The sequence below is a fragment of the Oncorhynchus mykiss genome, chromosome 21, assembly GCF_013265735.2.
Source record: "Oncorhynchus mykiss isolate Arlee chromosome 21, USDA_OmykA_1.1, whole genome shotgun sequence".
NCBI lineage: Eukaryota > Metazoa > Chordata > Actinopteri > Salmoniformes > Salmonidae > Oncorhynchus > Oncorhynchus mykiss.
The window spans coordinates 5677667-5696338 of record NC_048585.1 but is presented as its reverse complement, the minus strand read 5'-3'; the positions used below and the strand labels follow the sequence as shown (position 1 = coordinate 5696338).

Below are 18672 nucleotides of genomic sequence, written 5' to 3'. Positions count from 1 at the left end.
TTAAATATGTAGTTTGAATGAGGAGACAGTTAGATATGTAGTTTGAATGAGGAGACAGTTAGATATGTAGTTTGAATGAGGAGACAGTTAGATATGTAGTTTGAATGAGGAGACAGTTAGATATGTAGTTTGAATGAAGTGACAGTTAGATATGTAGTTTGAATGATGTGACAGTTAGATATGTAGTTTGAATGAGGAGACAGTTATATATGTAGTTTGAATGAGGAGACAGTTAGATATGTAGTTTGAATGATGTGACAGTTATATATGTAGTTTGAATGAGGAGACAGTTATATATGTAGTTTGAATGAGGAGACAGTTAGATATGTAGTTTGAATGAGGAGACAGTTAGATATGTAGTTTGAATGAAGTGACAGGTAGATATGTAGTTTGAATGAAGTGACAGTTAGATATGTAGTTTGAATGATGTGACAGTTGGATATGTAGTTTGAATGATGTGACAGTTAGATATGTAGTTTGAATGATGTGACAGTTAGATATGTAGTTTGAATGAAGTGACAGTTAGATATGTAGTTTGAATGAGGAGACAGTTAGATATGTAGTTTGAATGAGGAGACAGTTAGATATGTAGTTTGAATGAGGAGACAGTTAGATATGTAGTTTGAATGAAGTGACAGTTAGATATGTAGTTTGAATGATGTGACAGTTAGATATGTAGTTTGAATGAGGAGACAGTTATATATGTAGTTTGAATGAGGAGACAGTTAGATATGTAGTTTGAATGATGTGACAGTTATATATGTAGTTTGAATGAGGAGACAGTTATATATGTAGTTTGAATGAGGAGACAGTTAGATATGTAGTTTGAATGAGGAGACAGTTAGATATGTAGTTTGAATGAAGTGACAGGTAGATATGTAGTTTGAATGAAGTGACAGTTAGATATGTAGTTTGAATGATGTGACAGTTGGATATGTAGTTTGAATGATGTGACAGTTAGATATGTAGTTTGAATGAAGTGACAGTTAGATATGTAGTATGAATGAGGAGACAGTTAGATATGTAGTTTGAATGAAGTGACAGTTGGATATGTAGTTTGAATGATGTGACAGTTAGATATGTAGTTTGAATGAAGTGACAGTTAGATATGTAGTTTGAATGAGGAGACAGTTAGATATGTAGTTTGAATGAGGAGACAGTTGGATATGTAGTTTGAATGAGGAGACAGTTATATATGTAGTATGAATGAAGTGACAGTTAGATATGTTGTTTGACTGAGGAGACAGTTAGATATGTAGTTTGAATGAAGTGACAGTTAGATATGTAGTTTGAATGAAGTGACAGTTAGATATGTAGTTTGAATGAAGTGACAGTTAGATATGTAGTTTGAATGAAGTGACAGTTAGATATGTAGTTTGAATGATGTGACAGTTATATATGTAGTTTGAATGAAGTGACAGTTAGATATGTAGTTTGAATGATGTGACAGTTAGATATGTAATTTGAATGATGTGACAGTTAGATATGTTGTTTGAATGAAGTGACAGTTAGATATGTAGTTTGAATGAAGTGACAGTTAGATATGTAGTATGAATGAAGTGACAGTTAGATATGTAGTTTGAATGATGTGACAGTTGGATATGTAGTTTGAATGATGAGACAGTTAGATATGTAGTTTGAATGATGAGACAGTTAGATATGTAGTTTGAATGAAGTGACAGTTAGATATGTAGTTTGAATGAAGTGACAGTTAGATATGTAGTTTGAATGATGTGACAGTTAGATATGTAGTTTGAATGAAGTGACAGTTAGATATGTAGTTTGAATGAAGTGACAGTTAGATATGTAGTTTGAATGAAGTGACAGTTAGATATGTAGTTTGAATGAGGAGACAGTTAGATATGTAGTTTGAATGAGGAGACAGTTGGATATGTAGTTTGAATGAGGAGACAGTTATATATGTAGTATGAATGAAGTGACAGTTAGATATGTTGTTTGACTGAGGAGACAGTTAGATATGTAGTTTGAATGAAGTGACAGTTAGATATGTAGTATGAATGAAGTGACAGTTAGATATGTAGTTTGAATGATGTGACAGTTGGATATGTAGTTTGAATGATGAGACAGTTAGATATGTAGTATGAATGAGGAGACAGTTAGATATGTAGTTTGAATGAAGTGACAGTTGGATATGTAGTTTGAATGATGTGACAGTTAGATATGTAGTTTGAATGAAGTGACAGTTAGATATGTAGTTTGAATGAGGAGACAGTTAGATATGTAGTTTGAATGAGGAGACAGTTGGATATGTAGTTTGAATGAGGAGACAGTTATATATGTAGTATGAATGAAGTGACAGTTAGATATGTTGTTTGACTGAGGAGACAGTTAGATATGTAGTTTGAATGAAGTGACAGTTAGATATGTAGTTTGAATGAAGTGACAGTTAGATATGTAGTTTGAATGAAGTGACAGTTAGATATGTAGTTTGAATGAAGTGACAGTTAGATATGTAGTTTGAATGATGTGACAGTTATATATGTAGTTTGAATGAAGTGACAGTTAGATATGTAGTTTGAATGATGTGACAGTTAGATATGTAATTTGAATGATGTGACAGTTAGATATGTTGTTTGAATGAAGTGACAGTTAGATATGTAGTTTGAATGAAGTGACAGTTAGATATGTAGTATGAATGAAGTGACAGTTAGATATGTAGTTTGAATGATGTGACAGTTGGATATGTAGTTTGAATGATGAGACAGTTAGATATGTAGTTTGAATGATGAGACAGTTAGATATGTAGTTTGAATGAAGTGACAGTTAGATATGTTGTTTGAATGAAGTGACAGTTAGATATGTAGTTTGAATGAAGTGACAGTTAGATATGTAGTTTGAATGAAGTGACAGTTAGATATGTAGTTTGAATGAAGTGACAGTTAGATATGTAGTTTGAATGAAGTGACAGTTAGATATGTAGTTTGAATGAGGAGACAGTTAGATATGTAGTTTGAATGAGGAGACAGTTGGATATGTAGTTTGAATGAGGAGACAGTTATATATGTAGTATGAATGAAGTGACAGTTAGATATGTTGTTTGACTGAGGAGACAGTTAGATATGTAGTTTGAATGAAGTGACAGTTAGATATGTAGTTTGAATGAAGTGACAGTTAGATATGTAGTTTGAATGAAGTGACAGTTAGATATGTTGTTTGAATGAGGAGACAGTTAGATATGTAGTTTGACTGAGGAGACAGTTGGATATGTAGTTAGTTGGTTGGAAGTGACTGAATGAAAGCGCCTGTTGTTTTTAGTGAGGCTGTGTAGACACTAGTGGGGTTGTGAAGTGCAGCATCACACACTCCTGTACTAAGGCCCTGAGCAACGCAGGCTTTTCAGACACAGAGCCTGATGGGGAGTACAGACTTCTCTCATTTTCACACAAGCTCCTAAACGTGTTTCTGCTTTAAATTTGACCCCCCCCCCCCCCCCCCCCCAAAAAAAGAAAATCAAATCAAAATCAAATAAAATGTATTTATATAGCCCTTCGTACATCAGATGATATCTCACAGTGCTGTACAGAAACCCAGTCTAAAACCCCCAAACAGCAAGCAATGCAGGTGTAGAAGCACAGTGGCTAGGAAAAACTCCCTAGAAATGCCAAAACCTAGGAAGAAACCTAGAGAGGAACCAGGCTATGTGGGGTGGCCAGTCCTCTTCTGGCTGTGCCAGGTGGAGATTATAACAGAACATGGCCAAGATGTTCAAATGTTCATAAATGACCAGCATGGTCGAATAATAATGAGGCAGAACAGTTGAAACTGGAGCAGCAGCACGGCCAGGTGGACTGGGGACAGCAAGGAGTCATCATGTCAGGTAGTCCTGGGGCATGGTCCTAGGGCTCAGGTCCTCCTCCGAGAGAGAGAAAGAAAGAGAGAATTAGAGAGAGCACACTTAAATTCACATAGGACACCGAATAGGACAGGAGAAGTACTCCAGATATAACAAACTGACCCTAGCCCCCCGACACATAAACTACTGCAGCATAAATACTGGAGGCTGAGACAGGAGGGGTCAGGAGACACTGTGAGAGCGACACTGTGAGAGCGTAGTTCACCTTCACACCGTACAATTTTAAAGACCGTTACAGACAGTTAACTCTCAACACATAATGAGGTATTGTACAGCTCAACTGGGAGGAACTCTTAGACCAGTGAACAAATGACAAGTAGTTTATTAGTGATTAAAGAATCAAAAACAACCTGTGATGTACACTACAGACAGAGTCCCCCCCCTCCCACCCCTCGCCCTCCCTCCCTCCCCTGTTCGCTGGTGTGAATGCATAACTGGACCCTGATTTGCTGCTTTGTGGGAACAGGGTACGTGTGTGTGTGTGTGTGTGTGTGTGTGTGTGTGTGTGTGTGTGTGTGTGTGTGTGTGTGTGTGTGTGTGTGTGTGTGTGTGTGTGTGTGTGTGTGTGTGTGTGTGTGTGTGTGAGAGAGAGAGCAAGAGAGAGAGAGAGAGAGAGAGAGAAAGCAAGAGAGAGAGAGAGTGAGAGCGAGAGAGAAAGCAAGAGAGAGAGAGTGAGAGCGAGAGAAAGCAAGAGAGAGAGAGAGAGTGAGAGCGAGAGAGAGCAAAAGAAAGAGAGAGAGAGAGGGAGAGAAAGAGAGAGCGAGAGAGACAGAGAGAGAGAGAGGTGGTTTTGAGCTGCTCTGCCAGTGCTGTGATGGAGCCGTGATGGAGCCAAGTAGCTGCTGGAACACATACGTACACATGTCACTGAGAACGCTCTCTCTGTCTCTCTCTCTCTCTCTCTCTCTCTCTCTCTCTCTCTCTCTCTCCCCCCTCTCTCTCTCTCTCTCTCCCTCCCCCCCTCTCTCTCTCGCTCTCTCTCGCTCTCGCTCTCTCTTTCTCTCCCTCTCTCTCTCTCTCTCTTTTGCTCTCTCTCTCTCTCTCACTCTCTCTCTCTTGCTTTCTCTCTCGCTCTCACTCTCTCTCTCTCTCTCTTGCTTTCTCTCTCTCTCTCTCTCTCACTCTCTCTCTCTTGCTTTCTCTCTCGCTCTCACTCTCTCTCTCTCTCTCTCTCTTGCTTTCTCTCTCTCTCTCTCTCTTTCTCTCGTTGTTTGGCTGTTTTACTTCAGATCCCTACACTGCCAGCACCCTGTGCGAACCATCCAACCCCTTTCATTCCAGAGGGTGGGGAGGGAGGGAGGAAAGGAGCTGATGAGGGAGAAGGAGGGAGGGAGGAAAGGAGCTGATGAGGGAGAGGGAGGGAGGGAGCTAGGAGGAGAGAGGAAGGGGTTAGGAGGGTGGGAGAGTAGAGGAGGAAGGGGTTAGGAGGGAGCACGGGCCTGACCCGGAAGCTCCAACCTGTCTCCTCTCTCTCCACAGAGTCCCTAATGATGTACAGAGACAGGGCTGGTTACCAGTTCTCCCCTGTCTTCCAGAAAACTCCTTATCTACTTCAAAGAAAAAAGAGAAAAAAAAGGCTGGGAAGGGGGGGGGCACATAGCTTTGCAGGGGGGGGGCACAGAGCTTTGCGGGGGGGGGGGCACAGAGCTTTGCAGGGGGGGGGCACAGAGCTTTGCAGTGGGGGGGGCACAGAGCTTTGGAGGGGGGGGGGGCACAGAGCTTTGCAGTGGGGGGGGGCACAGAGCTTTGCAGGGGGGGGGCACAGAGCTTTGGAGGGGGGGGCACAGAGCTTTGCAGGGGGGGGGGGGGCATATAGCTTTGCAGGGGGGGGCACAGAGCTTTGCAGGGGGGGGGCACAGAGCTTTGCAGGGGGGGGCACAGAGCTTTGCAGTGGGGGGGGCACAGAGCTTTGCAGGGGGGGGCACAGAGCTTTGGAGGGGGGGGGGCACAGAGCTTTGCAGTGGGGGGGGGGCACAGAGCTTTGCAGGGGGGGGGCACAGAGCTTTGGAGGGGGGGGGCACAGAGCTTTGGAGGGGGGGGCACAGAGCTTTGCAGTGGGGGGGGGCACAGAGCTTTGCAGGGGGGGGGGACACAGAGCTTTGCAGGGGGGGGCACAGAGCTCTGCAGTGGGGGGGGGGGGGGGGGCAGAGCTTTGCAGGGGGGGGGCACGGAGCTTTGCAGGGGGGGGGGGGGGGGGTTGTTCAAGGTGGGAGGTGGGATAGAAACCATGCACAAAGAGAACCAAGCAGCACAATGAATCCTGCGGCAGGACAGGAACTTTAACCCCGATCAGTCCTGAGACCCCAAGCAACAACAACAACAAAAAATTATCACCTTTTCATTTATCTGACTTTCATTCATCTGAGCGTCCAGTCCTCATATTCAGCCTCACAGTGTGTTTTTACCCTGTTCTGTTCAGGACAACCAGGGCTACAACTACAACACAAAACAATAGTTACATTCATGACTTTTAACTGACAAATGGCAATAATAAAAATATATATATATATATATAAGGTCTACCAAAGCCCTCCTGTTAATGACAAACACCTCTCTAGTTTAGCCCTCCTGTTAATCACTAAGGGTTTATAAATGTCCAAACTCCGGTAGCCCCTTCTTACTTCCTCCTACTTCCTCCTCCTTCACCTCCCTTCTCCCTCCCTCCCTCCATCCCTCTCTCCCTCTCTCCCTCCCTCCCTCCTTGGTTCTTTCCTTCCCTCCCTCCTTCCCTCTCGCTTCACTCTCATTGGTTCTCCTGGCTGTGTCACATGGTAGCGTTTAGTGGACCCTTCACTACTGAAGTGTCTGCTGCATTAATGAATGGAGAGAGAAGGAGGGAGGTGGGGAGGGAGGGAGGGAGGTGGGGAGGGAGGGAGGGAGGGAGGGAGGTGGGGAGGGAGGGAGGGAGGGAGGGAGGGAGGGAGGGAGGTGGGGAGGGAGGGAGGTGGGGAGGGAGGGAGGGAGGGAGGTGGGGAGGGAGGTGGGGAGGGAGGGAGGGAGGTGGGGAGGGAGGGAGGGAGGGAGGTGGGGAGGGAGAGGGAGGGAGGGAGGGAGGGAGGGAGGGAGGGAGGGAGGGAGGGAGGGAGGGAGGTGGGGAGGGAGGGAGGGAGGTGGGGAGGGAGGGAGGGAGGGAGGGAGGGAGGGAGGGAGGTGGGGAGGGAGAGGGAGGTGGGGAGGGAGGGAGGGAGGGAGGGAGGGAGGGAGGGAGGTGGGGAGGGAGGTGGGGAGGGAGGGAGGGAGGTGGGGAGGGAGGGAGGGAGGGAGGTGGGGAGGGAGAGGGAGGTGGGGAGGGAGGGAGGGAGGGAGGGAGGGAGGGAGGGAGGGAGGGAGGGAGGGAGGGAGGGAGGGAGGGAGGGAGGTGGGGTCCTGTAATGCAGACAAGCTTTCGCCTCTCTCTGTCTCTCTCTCTCTGCTGAATGGGAATACTGCCTCAGACTCCCTCCGCGTCCCAAACGGCACCCTATTCCCTTCATAGTGTACTACTTTAGACCAGAGTCTTTGGGGGCCCTTTGAGGTGAATAGGGTGCAATTTGGGACACATCCTCAGCCGCAGCCTGGGAAAGGAAGAGGGTTATAAATTGTGTCAGTTAGGCCCCCCCCCCCCCCCTGAATAAAATGGAAGCCATGTGGAAAATGAAAAATCCATTTCAATCTGAAAAGCGAGGAAGGCTGGGATGGAGGGGCGTTTTCTCCCTGTTCCATGGTGGTCGCCGGTCGGCCATCTTGGGAAGGCTTTTCTGAAGTTGTAAACACCCTGCTGTAGTGTTCTTGTGTAAAGCTTGTTAAAGAGAGACTGTGAAACTAACGTTGTTGAGGGGGACGAATGTTTTCCAGGAAGTGCTTTCTGGTAATATGTTTTATATCAAAGGAAGTTCAACTCCTGTAGCAAAAAAAAACAACCTGTTTGTTCAGGAATTTGAACTAACCTGGCATTTCTCTGTCTCTTTCATGTAGTTTCACGCTCCAACAAGTCTTGATGCTCTGCGATGGTGTTATGTTACCATATGATCAAACCGTGTCACTTTCAATGTTGTTAGGCCAGCCTTTACATGAATGAAGGTTGCTCATAAGAAAAGTAGTTTCACAACCAACCCAAGTTTAGCTTTTTTTGTCCTTCATTAGAAGAAGCCGTGTTCTGTTAGAAAGTGTGTGAAACTGACCCGGGTCATTGTGTTGCCCCTGCAGGAAGAAGGAGGAGAAGAAGGAGAAGAAGAAGAAGAAGAAGAAGAGGAAGGGGAGGAGTCTGGAGAGGAGGATTAAAGAACAACAATCATTTGACCTCTACTTCCTTGTAAACAGTTCTTCCTCCTGGGGAACCACTGCCTTTCACCACTTACTAAGGACGTTGATCCATGACCTCTGACCTCTGTCTACTCTCATATCATACTGTTTTCATTTAATACTTTTGTTTGTGTTTATTTTTTTATTTTATTTTATTTGTTTGTTTGTTGTTGATTCTGAGATGAACACACGTTAATAATCCTCAGAACATGAGCCGCAAAAAAAAAAAAAAAAAACACGAGAAAACACTAAATATGACAAACAAAGATCCGCTGTACCTCTTTACAACAACAGTGATGTTTTATCTGTTGTTATTAAGACCAGAGGTTCTGGGGGTTTTGTACCGTTGCAGTTTCTACTCCCCTCCTCCCCCTGTCGTTGTCGACTGATTCTCCAGGCTGTCTTTCTTTGAGGGAGAGATAGGGGGGGGTGAAAAGTATGTTATTGTCATTCACAAATTGCGACCATATGGCTGATGTTTCAGTACAACAGAACACACACACAGACCCCCCCTCCCCTCCCCGAGTCGGACCACCAAACGCAGGGAGACAGACTACTCTCTCTTCAAGTCAGGTTATTTTAATCTATCATGTTTTTAATCTAGCGTGGATTTGCCTTCTATTTTTTTATATAACAAATTGGCTGCTTTAACTTGCTAAAATCACACCTTTTTAATTGTTGAATTCCTCAGTTGAGGTTGTTGGCAGGTATGTCGTTTTTTCATCATATCTGTTTTACTGGAGAACCTTTTCCACCTGCTATTGCTTCTTCATTTTATATGGTGATAATTATCATTTTATATTGTGATAATTATCATTTTATATTGTGATAATTATCATTTTATATTGTGATTGTGATAATTATCATTTTATATTGTGATAATTATCATTTTATATGGTGATAATTATCATTTTATATTGTGATAATTAACATTTTATATTGTGATAATTATCATTTTATATGGTGATAATTATCATTTTATATTGTGATAATTATCATTTTATATTGTGATAATTAACATTTTATATTGTGATAATTATCATTTTATATTGTGATTGTGATAATTATCATTTTATATTGTGATAATTATCATTTTATATTGTGATAATTATCATTTTATATTGTGATTATTATCATTTTATATTGTGATAATTATCATTTTATATTGTGATAATTATCATTTTATATTGTGATAATTATCATTTTATATTGTGATAATTATCATTTTATATTGTGATAATTATCATTTTATATGGTGATAATTATCATTTTATATTGTGATAATTATCATTTTATATTGTGATAATTATCATTTTACATTGTGATAATTAACATTTTATATTGTGATAATTATAATTTTATATTGTGATAATTATCATTTTATATTGTGATAATTATCATTTTATATTGTGATTGTGATAATTATCATTTTATATTGTGATAATTATCATTTTACATTGTGATAATTATCATTTTATATTGTGATAGTTATCATTTTATATTGTGATAATTATCATTTTATATTGTGATAATTATCATTTTATATGGTGATAATTGTCATTTTATTTTGTGATAATTATCATTTTATATTGTGATTGTGATAATTATCATTTTATATTGTGATAATTATCATTTTATATTGTGATAATTAACATTTTATATTGTGATAATTATCATTTTACATTGTGATAATTATCATTTTATATTGTGATAATTATCATTTTATATTGTGATAATTATCATTTTATATTGTGATAATTATCATTTTATATTGTGATAATTATCATTTTATATTGTGATAATTATCATTTTATATTGTGATAATTAACATTTTATATTGTGATAATTATCATTTTACATTGTGATAATTATCATTTTATATTGTGATAATTATCATTTTATATTGTGATAATTATCATTTTATATTGTGATAATTATCATTTTATATTGTGATAATTATCATTTTATATGGTGATAATTATCATTTTATATTGTGATAATTATCATTTTATATTGTGATAATTATCATTTTATATTGTGATAATTATCATTTTATATTGTGATAGTTATCATTTTATATTGTGATAGTTATCACCACACAACAAAGAGAAGAACTCAGCGTTAATGTTTATTATGGGGAACTTCATATGACGGAATGTAATCATGGTGAAGTTCACATGACGGAACGATCTTAACGGAGGTAATATGATAATTATTGGTTTTACACTGCTCTTATAAATAATGTCCTTTATTGTTTTCTCTATTAGGAAACAATGAGTTGATAGTCACAGTTCTCGTCATCGACACCTTGATTATCCAGTTCGTTTTACAAGTATACATTTAACAGAGAGCTTTAATATTGCAATGCTTCAATACCAAAATGGCTGTTTTTTTAGTTAGAGAACAACTGTATTTAATCCAGTGTTTACCTGAGGGCTGCAGCAGTCTCCCTGTCTTTGGTGGACTCCTTTCATCGTTGTGGATTGAGAGATGATTTTTAGATATTGTCTTAGTTCTATTTCCATGATCAATCCCCTTAAATATCACTTCTTATCAATGTCATCTGATTAACCTGCTCACATACACACTGTACACAAATACATACATACATATATACATACATACACACACACAGACAGACAGACAGACAGACAGACAGACAGACAGACAGGCAGGCAGGCAGGCAGACAGACAGGCAGGCAGGCAGGCAGGCAGGCAGGCAGGCAGACAGACAGACAGACAGACAGACAGACAGACAGACAGACATACTGTATGTTTGTAATTTTATGTTCCTTCTTATTCACAGCATTGCTGTAAAACCATGGATTCCATTGATACTATTTTTGCTAAGGAAATGCTCTCTTTTTTTCACACTAACCTGGTCTGCCTTAACAAAACAAACCTTAAGATACATACAAACAAAAACATAATAACAAAAAACACACAATTTACCTCATGTTTTACCTGCACCTTTAGTGGCAGTGTGAGATAGGATGACTCAGGAATTCTAGAACCAGAACCTTGATAATCCTTACTTCAGGTATTCTAGAAGCCTGATAATCCTTCAGGTATTCTAGAAGCCTGATAATCCTTCAGGTATTCTAGAAGCCTGAAAGTCCTTCAGGTATTCTAGAAGCCTGATAATCCTTCAGGTATTCTAGAAGCCTGATAATCCTTACTTCAGGTATTCTAGAAGCCTGAAAGTCCTTCAGGTATTCTAGAAGCCGGATAATCCTTCAGGTATTCTAGAAGCCTGATAATCCTTACCTCAGGTGTTCTAGAACCCTGATAATCCTTCAGGTATTCTAGAACCCTGATAATCCTTACTTCAGGTATTCTAAGAATTCCGAAGACATGTCGGCACTTTGTGGTCTGATGCTGATGCAATATCTCCTCACCATTTCAAACTACCTCCGATTTCCACCGCAACAACCTGAAAACTCCAACCTCAAGGAATGCACACTGCCCTGCTACACAGTACTGCACAGTACCACACAGTACTAAATAGTAGTACACAGTACCACACAGTACTAAATAGTACTACGCAGTACTACATAGTATTACTACACACAACAATGCATGGGGTGGCAGTGTGTGTGTGTGTGTGTGTCAACGAGCTAACTTGTTATAAAAGTTGTTGTCTTGTGTCTCACAGTGGAACAGACATGTTCTGTGTAATGTTCTGTGTAAATCTGACAGGTAATTTACTGAAATCAGGAGTTTAAAAAAATATATATATATATAATTCCTTTGTAGAACTCATAAGCAGCTAATGGAAGAAGCACTGTGGTGTCTTTATTTGACATGAACATTAGTGTTTGTGTATCTAAGTCAGTCCTAACGAGACACCCACTTCTACCTTTCCTCAACTGGGCCTTCTGTTTGACAAACTGTTCACTTGAATATATATTTGTTTCTCTGATTTACTCAACGTTTTTTTTTTTATATATTAAGAATCAAGTGCTTGTATGACACGACACGATATTATTGTTTGTTTGTTTGTTTTTGCTCTGATTTTTTTTTTCTGAACTATGTACTATTTCATCTACATTACATACCTCAAACAAACTGATAAAAAAAAAAATGGACTTATAATCGATTGACAAATACCTACCTCCAGTCTTGAAAAGGAATTTTTTTTTTTTTTGCCGGGTTTCTTTCTATATCAGTGCGAGTTTTGATAATGTATGATGAAATCTATCGATATTAAGGACTGCGAAAGATCCCTTACTCAAAGGTATTTTTTTTTTGTTGTAACTTGTTTTCAAAACTTCTGAACCAAGTAAATGTTGACTTCACCCTGCGGAAGAAATAACCTTTAAAAAAAAAAAAAATTGTATCTTGAAGATTTTCAGGTTTTGAAAAATATATGTTTGGGGTTTTTGTATATTGTATTCGTGGATTTGGTTTTTGTTAATTAGTAGATATTGATATACTTGATTAGTTATTTTGTGTACTTTTACGACACGTGATTTTCTCTTTCTTGTTGTTATGGTTCAACCAGATGTATACGAAAATGCTTCTTTAAGTAGTGATGGGTTACAACTTTTAAATGTTAACATGGTATATTCTCACACGGGCCTGAGGTAGGGAGCCTCAGAGAGTTAGTCAAACAACCCAACATGCCCTTTCCACTCACACGGGCCTGAGGTAGGGAGCCTCAGAGAGTTAGTCAAACAACCCAACATGCCCTTTCCACTCACACGGGCCTGAGGTAGGGAGCCTCAGAGAGTTAGTCAAACAACCCAACATGCCCTTTCCACTCACACGGGTCTGAGGTAGGGAGCCTCAGAGAGTTAGTCAAACAACCCAACATGCCCTTTCCACTCACACGGGCCTGAGGTAGGGAGCCTCAGAGAGTTAGTCAAACAACCCAACATGCCCTTTCCACTCACACAGGTCTGCAAGCTGCAATTCAAACTTGACATCAGTCAGTTTTAAGCTGCTTTCATGTGCTCTCTGAATTATATTGATACTTCTGAGTTTCTCAGTTTGAGACTTCCAAGTTTCTCAATTTGAGACTTCCGAGTTTCTCAGTCGAATACTTCAGAGTTTCTCAGTTTGAGACTTCCGAGTTTCTCAGTCGAATACTTCTGAGTTTCTCATTCGGATACTTCCGAGTTTCTCAGTCGGAGACTTACGAGTTTCTCAGTCAAATACTTCCGAGTTTCTCTGTCGGATACTTCCGAGTTTCTCAGTTTGAGACTTCCGAGTTTCTCAGTCAGATACTTCCGAGTTTCTCAGTCGGATACTTCTGAGTTTCTCAGTCGGAGACTTCCGAGTTTCTCAGTCGGAGACTTCCGAGTGTCTCAGTCGGAGACTTCCGAGTTTCTCAGTTTGAGACTTCTGAGTTTCTCAGTCGGAGACTTCCGAGTTTCTCAGTCGGAGACTTCCGAGTGTCTCAGTCGGAGACTTCCGAGTTTCTCAGTTTGAGACTTCCAAGTTTCTCAATTTGAGACTTCCGAGTTTCTCAGTCGAATACTTCAGAGTTTCTCAGTTTGAGACTTCCGAGTTTCTCAGTCGAATACTTCCGAGTTTCTCAGTCGGATACTTCCGAGTTTCTCAGTCGGAGACTTACGAGTTTCTCAGTCAAATACTTCCGAGTTTCTCTGTCGGATACTTCCGAGTTTCTCAGTTTGAGACTTCCGAGTTTCTCAGTCGGATACTTCCGAGTTTCTCAGTCGGATACTTCTGAGTTTCTCAGTCGGAGACTTCCGAGTTTCTCAGTCGGAGACTTCCGAGTGTCTCAGTCGGAGACTTCCGAGTTTCTCAGTCGGAGACTTCCGAGTTTCTCAGTCGGAGACTTCCGAGTGTCTCAGTCGGAGACTTCCGAGTGTCTCAGTCAGAGACTTCCGAGTGTCTCAGTCAGAGACTTCCGAGTGTCTCAGTCGGAGACTTCCGAGTTTTCCAGTCGAATACTTCCGAGTTTCTCAGTCAAATACTTCCGAGTTTCTCAGTCAAATACTTCCGAGTCTCTCAGTCGGATAGTTGCGAGTTACTCAGTAGGATACTTCCAAGTTTCTCAGTTGGATACTTGCGAGTTTCTCAGTCGGATACTTCCAAGTTTCTCAGTTTGAGACTTCCGAGTTTCTCTGTCGGATACTTCCGAGTTTCTCAGTTTGAGACTTCCGAGTTTCTCAGTCGGATACTTCCGAGTTTCTCAGTCGGAGACTTCCGAGTTTCTCAGTCGGAGACTTCCGAGTTTCTCAGTCGGAGACTTCCGAGTTTCTCAGTCGGAGATATCCGAGTGTCTCAGTCGGAGACTTCCGAGTGTCTCAGTCGGAGACTTCCGAGTGTCTCAGTCGGAGACTTCCGAGTTTTTCAGTCGAATACTTCCGAGTTTCTCAGTCGGAGACTTCCGAGTTTCTCAGTCGGAGACTTCCGAGTTTCTCAGTCGGAGCACTCCGAGTGTCTCAGTCGGAGACTTCCGAGTGTCTCAGTCGGAGACTTCCGAGTGTCTCAGTCGGAGACTTCCGAGTTTCTCAGTCGAATACTTCTGAGTGTCTCAGTCGGAGACTTCCGAGTGTCTCAGTCGGAGACTTCCGAGTGTCTCAGTTGGAGACTTCCGAGTGTCTCAGTCGGAGACTTCCGAGTGTCTCAGTCAGAGACTTCCAAGTGTCTCAGTCAGAGACTTCCGAGTGTCTCAGTCGGAGACTTCCGAGTTTTTCAGTTGAATACTTCTGAGTTTCTCAGTCAAATACTTCCGAGTTTCTCAGTCGGAGACTTCCGAGTCTCTCAGTCGGATAGTTGCGAGTTACTCAGTAGGATACTTCCGAGTTTCTCAGTTGGATACTTCCGAGTTTCTCTGTCAGATACTTCAGAGTTTCTCAGTTTGAGACTTCCGAGTTTCTCAGTCGGATACTTCCGAGTTTCTCAGTCGGAGATATCCGAGTGTCTCAGTCGGAGACTTCCGAGTGTCTCAGTCGGAGACTTCCGAGTGTCTCAGTCGGAGACTTCCGAGTGTCTCAGTCGGAGACTTCCGAATTTTTCAGTCAAATACTTCCGAGTTTCTCAGTCGAATACTTCTGAGTGTCTCAGTCGGAGACTTCCGAGTGTCTCAGTCGGAGACTTCCGAGTGTCTCAGTCGGAGACTTCCGAGTGTCTCAGTCAGAGACTTCCGAGTGTCTCAGTCGGAGACTTCCGAGTTTTTCAGTCGAATACTTCCGAGTTTCTCAGTCAAATACTTCCGAGTTTCTCAGTCGGAGACTTCCGAGTCTCTCAGTCGGATAGTTGCGAGTTACTCAGTAGGATACTTCCAAGTTTCTCAGTTGGATACTTGCAAGTTTCTCAGTCGGATACTTCAGAGTTTCTCAGTTTGAGACTTCCGAGTTTCTCAGTCGGATACTTCCGAGTTTCTCAGTCGGAGACTTCCGAGTGTCTCAGTCGGAGACTTCCGAGTTTCTCAGTCGGAGACTTCCGAGTTTTTCAGTCGAATACTTCCGAGTGTCTCAGTCGAATACTTCCGAGTTTCTCAGTCGAATACTTCCGAGTTTCTCAGTCAGATGCATACTTCAGAATTTCCTATTTTCCTGAGGAAGGCAGCATTAGTTTCTTCACACACTATTACTGTCCAGAATGTTCCCTGAACTGTATCATTGGGTGGGTTCATCTGTCATAACAACTCTTGATAACTCTCAGGTACATAACAATCAAAACAGAGAGCGTAGGTTGATCAAGAACAAACCTATTGTTGACGAGGTGAAGTCATAGTGGGCCTATGCTTTATGTCGACGCCGTTTGACAGCTGCCTTGGTTTTGAAACGGCTTCGTAGGGCCTACCTGTGTGAGTTGGTCGATCACATGTTGTAGCTTTGAAAAGCACGGCCTAGAAACAGATAGACTTCACGGCTGAGAAGAACAATGGCTTTGTCTAAATACGCCACAAGCAGGTTAAAAATCCTTTGCTTACTGCTTCCTCGTTGCCGTAATTCCTCTCAAAGCTCATTGGAGGTGTGGCTCTACGGGTTCCTCCTCTCGGGAACTTCTCCTCCAATGAGGAGGACAGGTTAGGGGGTGAAGCAAGTCATTGACGGCTAGTACTGTTTTGAGACGCAGCCATCGCCAGACTGTCGATCATCAGCATGAAAAGCTATAAGAGATGTTATTTTTAAACATTTTTTAAAAAAAAGGGCTAAACACTGTGGTGCTCATAGCTGACACTGATTATATCATAGGAGGTAATGACGTTCCAATGTTGGAGCTCCATGAACATTGGACTATTTTTCATAAATATATATAATAATATATATATATATAAATATAATTATTATATATATAATTATATATATAATTATATATATACTCGAGTTCTAAAGTGTAAGAGTATTTAAAAAAAAAAAAATTGAAACAATGTTTTTTTTTTATTTTGGGATGTTTTACCTCATGTTGGTGTGAATGTGTAACTATGGAAACCACTGTTTTGTTGACGCGCTTTGAGCTCTCGAGTCTTAATGAAGATGATCCCCGTTCTAGAACAGTCCCAATACACATTACTACCTCCAACAAACAAACAAAAAAAGGGCCTACTGTTACCTCATTTTTCAAACTAAGCCTGCTCCCAAATGGCACCCTATTCCCTATGTTAGTGCACTCCTTTTGACCAGGGAGTGCACTACTTTTGACCGGAGCCTTTACGGGACCAGTCCGCTATATAGAGACTAGGGTGCAATTTGTGACGCAAGCTTAAATATCTGCTTCGTAAAACTCATGGTGACGAAAGAGAACAGGGAGAACATCGTAAAAATTTTATATATATATAGTTTATTTTTTTTTGGTCGGGGGATAAATTTTATAAGACTGTTTCTTCTCTGCCTCTCAGTCACCACTAGGTAAGACTGGACATGTAATTTGTAATTTTTTTTAAAGAACATTTTCTGACATTATGCAATGTTCCGTAGTTATATTAATCTGTGGAGGGGAGAGGCGGCGGTGGGGGGGTGGGAGGGGGAATAAACATAATTTCTGTCTTTGACACCGTCTCCCTCAGTAGAACGTTGTGTCTTCTATCCCAATTTGCATCGCCTCCTCTCTATCCACCTAGTATTGCTGTCTTCAATTACACATCCACATTACTTGTTTGAATATACAAGACAAAACCCAAGTTATCTTAATAGATATTTACAGCCTTGTTTCAGCACAATAATAAAATAAAATAAACTAAAATATGGCTTCTGTTGACGGTGTGAGTTTCTATTTCTTGGCTAATGTTTCCCCATTCTCTCTCTTTCCTCCCGAAGGGTGTCAGCCATCTTGTTTACATCCTGTCTGTGGTGTGATGGTGTTAGGATGTCAGCCATCTTGTTTCATCCTGTCTGTTGTGTGATAGTGTTAGGATGTCAGCCATCTTGTTTACATCCTGTCTGTTGTGTGATGGTGTTAGGATGTCAGCCATCTTATTTCATCCTGTCTGTTGTGTGATAGTGTTAGGATGTCAGCCATCTTGTTTACATCCTGTCTGTTGTGTGATGGTGTTAGGATGTCAGCCATCTTGTTTCATCCTGTCTGTAGGGTGATGGTGTTAGGATGTCAGCCATCCTTTTTCCACTGATAAGTCTAGGTCAGGAAGGATGTAGGGGGAAGGGCTTTGGACACACACACACACACATTCCCAGACAATGTTCTTCCTGACACCATGGCCATCTGTTTGAAGATTTAAGCACCTACATGTTAGAGACAGGATCCTGCCTGATGCTCTGTGTCTGTGGAATCACCTGAAATATGGCCAGTGACCCTGTGGTCGGTCGGTCGGTCGGTCTGTCTGTCTGTCTGTCTGTCTGGTCTGTCAGGTCTGTCTGTATGCCAGGTCTGTCTGCCTGTCTGTCAGGTCTGTCTGTCTGTATGTATGCCAGGTCTGTCTGTCTGTCTGTCTGTTTGTCTGCCAGGTCTGTCTGCCAGGTCTGTCTGTCTGCTATCTTTGTTTTATATCTACAGTAAACCTGCATTCCTGACCAGCTGCTACACTATCTACAGTAAACCTGCATACCTGGCCAGCTGCTACACTATCTACAGTAAACCTGCATACCTGGCCAGCTGCTACACTATCTACAGTAAACCTGCATACCTGGCCAGCTGCTACACTATCTACAGTAAACCTGCATACCTGACCAGCTGCTACACTATCTACAGTAAACCTGCATACCTGACCAGCTGCTACACTATCTACAGTAAACCTGCATACCTGGCCAGCTGCTACACTATCTACAGTAAACCTGCATACCTGGCCAGCTGCTACACTATCTACAGTAAACCTGCATACCTGGCCAGCTGCTACACTGTCTACAGTAAACATGCATACCTGGCCAGCTGCTACACTATCTACAGTAACCCTGCATACCTGACCAGCTGCTACACTATCTACAGTAAACATGCATACCTGGCCAGCTGCTACACTATCTACAGTAAACCTGCATACCTGGCCAGCTGCTACACTATCTACAGTAAACCTGCATACCTGGCCAGCTGCTACACTATCTACAGTAAACCTGCATACCTGGCCAGCTGCTACACTATCTACAGTA

At 41.7% G+C, this 18672-nt stretch overlaps 1 protein-coding gene and 1 long non-coding RNA gene across 2 annotated transcripts in view; both read left to right on the top strand.

The window, feature by feature from the left end:
- Positions 1 to 8394, top strand: part of LOC118942841 (high mobility group protein HMGI-C-like) — a 134346-nt gene extending 125952 nt beyond the window's left edge. Inside the window, exon 5 of the mRNA XM_036956686.1 lies at positions 8060 to 8394. Coding sequence (XP_036812581.1) covers positions 8060 to 8134 — 75 coding nt within the window. The 3' untranslated portion in view covers positions 8135 to 8394. The remainder of the gene's footprint in view (positions 1 to 8059) is intronic.
- Positions 8395 to 10122: 1728 nt separating this feature from the next.
- Positions 10123 to 11877, top strand: LOC118942840. The gene is made up of 2 exons (XR_005038479.1): positions 10123 to 11195; positions 11252 to 11877. It is a non-coding gene; the product is annotated as an uncharacterized LOC118942840 (long non-coding RNA).
- Positions 11878 to 18672: the final 6795 nt, after the last annotated feature.